The sequence below is a fragment of the Zeus faber genome (assembly GCF_960531495.2).
Source record: "Zeus faber genome assembly, chromosome: 13".
In the NCBI taxonomy this organism is placed as follows: Eukaryota; Metazoa; Chordata; class Actinopteri; order Zeiformes; family Zeidae; genus Zeus; species Zeus faber.
Genome location: NC_137198.1, coordinates 19167593 through 19177592, shown reverse-complemented (window position 1 = coordinate 19177592; position 10000 = coordinate 19167593). Strand labels below are relative to the sequence as shown.

General features: G+C 50.1%; 1 protein-coding gene across 1 annotated transcript in view; it reads right to left on the bottom strand.

Moving 5' to 3' along the window:
• LOC307238897 (AT-rich interactive domain-containing protein 1B-like) overlaps positions 1–10000 on the bottom strand; it is a gene marked incomplete at its 5' end in the record, with an annotated part of 172065 nt that overhangs the window by 30279 nt on the left and 131786 nt on the right. The window contains 2 exon segments of the mRNA XM_080012051.1: positions 375–693; positions 7293–7481. Coding sequence (XP_079868177.1) covers positions 375–693; positions 7293–7481 — 508 coding nt within the window.

Sequence of the window (10000 nt, the reverse complement as noted above, 5' to 3'; positions counted from 1 at the left end):
TCAATGTCAGTCTGGGGATCATTATAGCACAAATTAACTCACTCACTTCACTTATGGAAATGTGACACACACGCGCATGCATGCATGCATACACGCATACACGCATACACGCATGCGCACACACACACACACACACACACACACACACACACACACACACACACACACACACACACACACACACACACACACACACACACACACACACACACACACACACACACACACAGAATATACACATATCTCTTGCTGGGAAGTCAGAAAGCGACAGAGATCCATCTCAAGTGTTAATCTCCTCAACAGTCTTGAAAGAGTGGATAACAATAAACCTGCCCTGGTTACAGCTGTATAATATCTATCTGGGATATTCTCACCTGCTGTGGGTAGAGGCGGAGGCGGCAGCCTGCATGGCAGCCGTATCCTGGGCCTTGCGGTTGGAGGTGCCCAGTGAAGGAGGGCCCATCCCAGGTCCGGCTGGCTGCGCCATACCGGGTGAGTTGGGGGCCATCGGGGGGTATGGGCGGGTCTGACTGCCCACCGTCGGGCCACGTCCTGCGGGTAGAGGCTGGCCGGGGCCCTGGCCGTGCATGGGGCTGTTGGCATTCATGCCCAGGCTGTTAGCCATGCCGGGCCCGGGGCCGCTGTAGATGGTGCTGGACGTCCCGGCATAGTTGGATGACCGTGGGTAGTTACCTAGTGGAGAGATGGACGGAAGAGTTTTGTCATGGCCAAATAACTAAAGCACTATTATTGTTTCTATTGCTATGGTATAGGCCCTCTATTACCCTCATTATACTTTTAACCCTTTTTCATTATGTTTAACTTCTGCTGATCTAGAAGGTGGTATACACAGCGCAGGACCAAACTTGTCGCTTCACGGCCACCGAGGAGCACAGCTCCGCAGCCTCCGGCAGGGATGAAGACTTGTTTTCTGCTCCCCATACATTGTCATCGACACGCTGTGCAGTTCGGTGACATTTTTCACAGCTGTAGGTTGCCGGCTGACCATGGGAACAATTGCCCGGCTTAGGGCTGACTTTGTGAAACACTTGAGAGGCGTTCTAATCTGCAGTTAATGCTTTCTCCCTGCCCCGGAGGGCTGCAGGGCCGCGGTGCCAGGAGCCCCGCTAAGGCACACTTAAACCCCTCTATTTTGGCTCCGAAAGCCCAGCTCTACTTTGGCACCGGAGAGAGAGAGAGAGAGAGAGAGAGAGAGAGAGAGAGAGAGAGAGAGAGAGAGAAAGAGACACACACACACACACACACACACACACACAACCTAGAGACCTAACTTGTACGCCTGCAGCCAGAAACCAAATCATGGAAACATACCTATAGTACATGTATGAGCAGGTACTACCCCACACACACACACACACACACACACACACACACACACACACACACACACACACACACACACACACACACACACACACACACACACACACACACACACACACACACACACACACACACACACATTCATGCCACATCTTGTCCCATTCACTCAGCAGGCACCAGGACTTTTAAACTGTGATGTTTCCTTTCCTGGGGACAAATCCCCTGCAAAATAGAAGGGAAAAATGTGACGTGCCCCATTGTGAAGGGGGCTATTTATTTTGATTTGATTAAGGGTGCTTTAGTTGGGCCTCAGCGCCTAATCCGCTGAGAAAATGTCTGGAAAAGGGGATCAAGTCCCTTTAAAACCTGAAGGCTTTTCCGCCCGCCGAAACGAGGGGGGAAAGTCGAGTGACAATATTCTGTGCGAGAGAGGAGGTGGGGAAATGAAAGGGCTCCGAAAATGGAAACGGCTTCTCAGCGTCCTCGAGCCTCTATTTGCCCAAACGCACATTCCGCACGACAAAGGCCAACGGAGGGAGAAAAATAGAGACAGAGAGAAAGAATGAAACATAGAACGACGGATATAAAAAGGGGGGAAAAGCCTCCAACCCCACTGCACCCTACCCCTCCGGAATACGGTTTATATTAAATCAAAACGCAACTCTGTCCCAATGAAAGTCGGCGGCTCCGGTTGAATTTGTCCAGAAATTGTGATGAAATCTACTGCGGGAGAGAGAGGAGACGAGAAGGGAAGAGAAGCCGGATTAGATCTGGGGCGGCTTTGGCGAGCTGGTGAGCTGAGTGCGGCTGACACCTGTCAAGGGTTTTGGGGGCTGTAACGGGGAACTGTTCTGGAAGAAAGACCGTCGGCCGGATAGGTACCGTGCGCACGGTGTGAGCGTCGGTGAACTTAAATGTGTGTGCAGTCCATCTGGATTCCTACATGTATAACGCTTTTGGGATCTCAAAACCCCACATGTCGCTACCCTCCCTCTTTCCGAGGCCAAGGGACGGCTTCCAACAGCGCTGAAAGTCCTGGGAAAGCAGCCCTCCTATCTCCCTCTCTGGGGCCGCTGACCTCTCCCAGCCCCGGCGGCCAGCTGCTGAGCCCCACGTCGTGGCCGCCTGCCATAACATTCTCCACAGCTCGGGCGGACACTCTTGTGCGGTTCCCAGCTTCTTGGCTTCATTCAGCACCCCCTCCCCGCCAACCGTGACGGGCTCAGGCCTCAACCTGCCTCCTGGGTGCTTGTTTGTCTCCCTCGGTCCCATTTGGAAAGCATGGGCGCATTTTCTTTTTTTTGTATTCTTTTTATTTCCATCTTTGGCTCCCAGGCCAAAAGTCCCCTCCAGTGGGAGCGGAGTGTTTGGGAGTTTCCACGACGGCCGTGGATGTCTGTTGGACGGAGACGAGACGCTGACCCAAATGTTACCATAAGGGGCGGTGGTGGTGGTGGTGGGGGAGTTTGGAGATAAAGTTGGACATGAAGAGCATCTGGCACCGCTGCTCAGCAAAGATTCTTCTGCACCGGGATGTATGCTGCTCCTAAATTTGGAGAGAGGGAGTCGTTGCGAGACTTAAACGTTTCCCTATGACAGCCTTGTTCCGTGCAGAAATAAAATAGCTCAGTTTCTGAACCGGATGCCAGAATGTTCCCGGAATGTTTCCTGAACGTTCCTTTCTGGCCGTTAAGAAGGAACATCCGCTCTCGGCTTTGTTCAAAGCGTCCTAGCACCTACTAATCATTACAATTAATGTGATTGCTCTTGTGTTCACACAACTTTGGAATCCAACTAGGGCAGGAGGAGAGGTAAATGAAGACAGACAGAGAGAGAGAGGACAATGTCATTTCTCATTGTCTTCTCCTCTCCTCTCCTCTCCACCGCCCGGCGTTCCGCTCCGGGTTGCCTTTCGGAGGGCGATGGTATTTATAGACGCGGCAGACGGTGGGGGGAGGCGAAAGGGAGAGCAAAAGGGAGAAGACAGAGGACTCGCGGTGCGTCGTTTCCCAATTACATGGAAATTCCGGGCACGGTCACGCATTCTGCGGACGGCGTATCCTGCTCCGCATTTAATCCCCGCCGTCCCGCGGGAGGAGCCGGTGTGTGACCGAACAGATTACCGGCAGCTGCCTTCCTCAGCAGAGCGCGTCGGCCCGGCTCCTAACAGCCAAGGCGGCCATTCCGCCGGCCGCCGAGAGGCGAGGAACGAAACGCGCGCGGCTGCACATTCGGGATCTGCGAACTCCATCAATAAGGAGTGGAACGCAGATTACACGGCTGTAATCCTGTGCTGCCAAGGACGAGGGGTGTTTGTCCACATGTGGTCAAACACAAAAAGATATGCACTCACTATCCAGTGTATACGTATATCTATATATTTATATATACAGATATACTGTACTGTATGTGTCTATGTCTCTGTGTATCTATACTGTAGATACACTGTATATACACTATCTATGTAGTGTATCTATAAATATAGTGTATATACAGTATAAATAGGTAGACAGACAGACAGACAGACAGATAGATAGATAGATAGATAGATAGATAGATAGATAGATAGATAGATAGATAGATAGATAGATAGATAGATAGAAATATCTATACTATACTGTATATATACATGGGACCAAACAGGTTCTTCCTTCTGAGATTCAACTCTCTGCTGACGGTGTGTATCTGTGGATATACTGTATACCGTGTTTCGGCAGGAATAGGAGATGTCTTGTCCACATTTTTCGATTTTCCTTCTCCTGGAGTGTGTTTCCAGTGTTGTTACATTATTCCTACCGCTCCCCAGCTCCCCACTCATCCCCTGGTTTCTTGCCCAAGGCCTCCACATCCTCTGCCAGCCATCTCAGCACCTTTCCCCGGCAGGGTATCGGTGCCACAGCCAGGCTGCACTGCGCCCTTGGGGCTACCGCACTCTGCACGCTGTCAATTTCCCCCTGCTGAAAAACTCCACTCGCTCTCCCTCTTGCCCCGCGGGCTCCGAACGGCTCAAATCTCGTCTAACCCCCCCCCCCCCACCCTGCAAATCACACCTCAGTTACAGCCAGGCGCAGAAGCTTAAAAAGTGCTGTCTGAAGAGTGGTCATTATCGGCGGAGGGCTTAACCCATGAGGGCGGGAAGGGGGTGGGGTGGAGGGCAGGTGATGGGTTCGGAGAGAGACAGAATCCTGTATCTCTGCTCTCCTAATGGTGCGATATCCAGGCGGATACACTCTCTCTCCCCCTCTCTCTCTCTCTCTCTCTCTCTCTCTCTCTCTCTGGGAGTCTGTCCATGGTTCTCTGACATGCTGGCTCCAAACCGCCTTCAAGTCCATGCCTTGCAAACAGCTGTTGGAGCCATTGGCGCTGAATACGAAAAAAGGCAGTACCGAGATGAAAGACGGTTTAAACATTGTCAGCACACAGCCCGGCAACAAATCTTAGTGGAAATAAGGGTTTCATGAAGTAAAGAATTCCTTTCACCTTGTTGTATTTTCAAATCTGCTTCCCCCATTGAGTCTCACCCAGAGGGAAGAGAGCCCACGTGGTTCTACTAAACTTTAGACCAAGCGGAGAAGCAAAAACATTTTAATGCTAAGCCTTTAGTGGCCCTATCACCGCCTATATGACGTGAGATCAGCAAAACCGTGCGGGAAGAAGGGTAGAGTGCATCATTACAGGCGTGGGGGGCTGGAGAGGAGGGGAGCGCTGCAGCCCTCAATGTTCCGCCGCGCCACGCCGTGATGTTGGCATGTTCGCCGATACTGCACTCTGGGGTGTTTTTCTGGTTATTTCCATACTAAATGTCTTGTGTGAGCTGTACAATCGGAAGTGCACGCGCACACAGTACGCGCTCGCACACAAACCCCTCCAAAAAAAAGGCCTGTGGCTTTTGTGTCTTCCTGCGTGCGCGGGCGGGCCAAGGAAAACAAAGATCAGTTCAGTTCAGGAACTTGGAGCATGTTTCCGTGTTGGCTAATGGCCGGCTAATTTGTTAGCGCGCTGGCGGAGAGGGAAGGCGAGCAGATGGAGCTCTCATTAGGAACAATGAGTAGCAGCTGTCTGCCCTGTTCAACCCTTTACAGGGCCCTAATGGGCCCCCCTCTGTAGCAGGACCCAGGCGCTGGTGACCAAGGTTGCATGTGTGTGAGTACTGTGGTTAGTTAGTTAAATAGTTACTAGTTAGTTACTTGCTTAGCCAATTTGTGAGACAGACAGACAGACAGACAGACAGACAGACAGACAGACAGGCAGGCAGGCAGGCAGGCAGGCAGGCAGGCAGGCAGGCAGGCAGACAGACAGACAGACCAATAGATAGATAGATAGATAGATAGATAGATAGATAGATAGATAGATAGATAGATAGATAGATAGATAGATAGATAGATAGATAGATAGATAGATAGATAGATAGATAGATAGACAGACAGACAGACAGACAGACAGACAGACAGACAGACAGACAGATATACAGATAAATATGTATATATGAGCTGTAGTGCAGTTGCTATTTGTGATGGCAACTAAACTAAAAGTGTGTGTGTGTGTCTGTGTGTGTGTGTGTGTGTATGTGTGTGTGTGTGTGTGTGTGCGCATGGCCTGGTGTCTTCGCCGCGTGACAGGCGAGCGCTTCTCCCCTGTCATCTCGCAGAGATTTCATGCTACTTCATCCACTTCCAGGGCTTCTTATCCAAAGTAGGTTTTTCTCTGAATGGGGCTCTCTGATCGCTCTTCTCCGCGGCTTTACTTTGTTCCTCTGTTTCTCTGTATTTACTGGCTGCCAGCCCAGCCCCAGTCACATAAGAAGATAAGAGGGGGTGGAAAAGGGAGACCAAAATACCAAATGCATTAGGGCTATCAATCAAAATTAATAAATGTGAGACGTTGCGCTTTTTGGCGAGACCAAAGGGATGAACGAGTTAGATACTTCAATGTAACACGCCCCAATTACAAATGTGTGTGTGTGCGTGGGGGGACGGGCTTTATGATTTGTATGCGGGCGATACTCTGAGAGACTCCGAGAGACGTTATTACGGTTTTCCATTCGTGAAACACCGCACTTGGAGCGCTGAAGAGAGGGACAGGCATCGCCGGATGTTTGGGAAGCAGCGATTTCCCAAACTCTGTGTTTTCCTGTCGTCAGACATCCATCCATTTTGGTGCCTGAGCGCTGGCGGTAATGGAAAAACGAACAAACAAACAAACAAACATCCGCCCTTCTTTCAATTTTCTACCTGTGACAAACCCAACTCTTTGGCCACGCCAAACCGAGGTTGAAGGTTTGAAGCGTTCCGTCCCGCGGACCGGAGCCCGGGGACCTTATTGCGATGCAGCTGACGCGCCTGCGGCGGTGTCTTCCGTGTCCGTCTGGAGGTTTCTCATCATCTTATCCTGAGGGAGGTCGAGGGGTCGGAGGCTTTCAAATGACTGATGAATATTCCGTCAGACCCTCAAGCGCCGCTCTCGAACCTCCCCGTGTGAAGTTTGCCGAGAAGAGAGCACACGCCGCGGCTCTCATTCAGGAAGCTCTCCTGAAGACGCCAAGGCCCTCTGGGACGGTCCAAAAGTCAATCGAAAATACCTCGCTCTTCATTTTCTCAGAAAGCGCCCTTCCCTTCGTCGAGTACAAGCGGATGTAGGGGTTACAGCTATTGTTGACTGATTTAAAAAAAATAAGCCCAAAATCTGACAAAATGTCATATAAAAGACACAACACCCAACACTCCAGCGGACTCTTAGGTGATCAGTCGTTTCAAGGATTATTAATTCATATTAAGGATTGAAGGGAGCAAAACAGGTTTTTCAGGATTTAAAATGACACTCCTTTACACCAGTGGACTTTCAAGTAAGTGCTGGTCTCGGGATGATGCATGTCCTCACCCAGCAAATCCCCCCCCAAAACAGGGTCAGGTCCTTGGGGCTTATCTAAGTGTTACTGAGCTGTACCCTACCTTGGTGTCCATACTGTGAGCCCTGGGGGCCGTAGGGGCCGCCGGTGGGGGCCCCGCTCTGGGAGTAGGGGCCCATGCCAGGGTAGACGGGGCCTCCGGTGGATGGGTGGGGGGCCATGGGGGGACCCGATTGGGAAGCGGCAAACTGGGAGCCCGGTGCCTGGTTCCTCTGCATGTTGGAGGTGAACCCTAAACGACATCACACACACACACACACACACACACACACACACACACACACACACACACACACACACACACACACACACACACACACACACACACACACACACACACACACACACACACACACACACACACACAAGAAGAACATGGCACTATTAAAATGCTGGTAGCATCAAGAATACAGTTCTATACAAAAAAGACCATGGCCAAAGAAGATAACAGGTGTTGGTGTGTGTTTGTGTGGGTGTGTGTGTTTGTGTGTGTGTGCGTGTGCGTGTGTGTGTTTTAGGGTTCATCTCTAACATGCAGAGGATCCAGGCTTATGGAAAACCGGAGTCATATTCCTTGTATGTGTGAGCGTACTTGGCCAATGAAGCTTGATTCTGACTCTGCTGCTACTGTGATTTACTAACGGCTCACCTACCAAAAAATGTACATGTGTGAGTAGCTTTATAAGTATCTTTAAATTATTCTGATTATAGGTTCAAATCGAGACCTGCCAACTTATGTGGCTGTGCTCCCCTGTGGAATACGTTGTGCCCGTATTAGGGGGAAAAGGTGGAGTCAACAAAGCACAAATTGACGCTTGCCTACACCTTGTTTTCCTGCAGAGAGCCAGTCTGCGCGATACTGAAACAGAAAGGCAATAAAGAGGGGGTAAAAATGACAGTATTTGGTACGTGTGTGAGTCCTTGATAAGTGTGTGCATGCATCAAAGAGCATATGTGCAAAAAAATGTCTTCCCAGTTCGTGCGTGCGTGCGCGTGCGTGTGTGTGTGTGTGTGTGTGTGTGCGCATGTGTGTGTGTGTGTGTGTGTGTGTTTAGGGCAAGATAAGAGAGAAAGCAGAGTGAGCTGTATGCATGGCGGAGGCAGAGCGAGCATGACAATGAGAAGCAGAAAAGGAGAAGGAGAGAGAGAGAGAGAGAGAGAGAGAGCAAGAGCGCGCGAGAGAGAGGGGGAGAGTGGGAGAGGGAGAGAGAGTCTGCGGGAGGGGGAAAAGAACGATTGGGGCCTGAAAGTGCTTAGGCTGCGAGCGCTGGGTTTAAGGAGCGAGGACATTATTGTAATGTTTTGCTTCCATTAGGGTGAAGGGATTCTGGGAGAGGAGGAAGGATACACACACACACACACACACACACACACACACACACACACACACACACACACACACACACACACACACACACACACAAACAGAGTGTGTAATACTGCACTTTAAATTGCCTGGAAAATGGATGGGGAGAGGAACATTGTGCAGACAGCACAATGCTGAAAGCAAATAACACATTCAAGGATTTCTCCCTCTCTCTCTCTGGTTCACTCCCTCCGCCTTGTAGATGCAGACACTCGCACACACAACTTCACACACACACACACACACACACACACACACACACACACACACACACACACACACACACACACACACACACACACACACACACACACACACACACACACCCTTAAGCACGTACACAAATGGCAAAGATATGCGCGCACAGGCACACACACGTAAATGTTAACAGTCGGACTACCCCCTTCTCTCTTCGGGGAAGGAAGCTCTGAGACAAACCCCGACGGGTAACGGGTGAAGACGGGGGAGAGAGGGAGAGAGGGAGGGAGGGAGAAAGAGAGGGAGAGAAAAGAGGAGTAAAAAAGGGGCATTCAGCGGATTTATGGAAATGAAGAGACAAGAGAGGCTCTTAGGGAGACAGGCACTTGAGCAAAGTGGTGTGTGTGCGTGCGTGCGTGTGTGTGTGCGTGTGTGTGTGTGAGAGAGAAAGAGAGAGAGAGCGAGAGAGTGAGAGAGAGTTTGTTGGCGGAGCCTGGTTAATCCTAGCTTGGGAAACAGTGGAAAATGGCAGCCCGGCTCTGTTAACTGGCCCCCGTGTTTCCCTGGACCGGGCGGAGGGTGGTGGGTGGAGCAGGGGTGGGGTGGCGGGGGTTAGAGGCTTTAAGGAACACCATTAAATCACTAGGTTGATTGCATCGGGTTGGAAAATAACATTTTCACAGCGACACTTTACTCATATTCTCCGTCCCTCCGTCCCTGCGACCCGCCCGTCGCAGGTCTCGCTGAGGTCATTAACTTTAAGGCTAGGTTTACAGCCCTGTCCTGCCCTGTCCTTATTTTGTTTTTACAAGGTTACGTACATAATACCTTGCAATGTAAATAATGTTTCTGTTGTAAATATTGTTCGACCTTTTGCCTTTACCCATAACAGACAAAATAATCTAAATATACACGCTAAGCACAACAACCATTGACTGTAGATAACTGACTGTACAGCACTTAAATAGAGCTGCTTCGAAGCCAAGAAAAAAACTATAATAAAATAACTTACTTACAAATACCATTTTGTAACAAATTAAGAGAGATCGATATATACACAACCTTTGTGAAATGAAATGAAACTCCCGAGAGAAAAAGTTATTGAACCTGTATTTGTAATTTCTAGTTAGACCCGTCCTCCATTCACTTGCATTGGAGTATTACATTTCACTGCATATATGTATGGA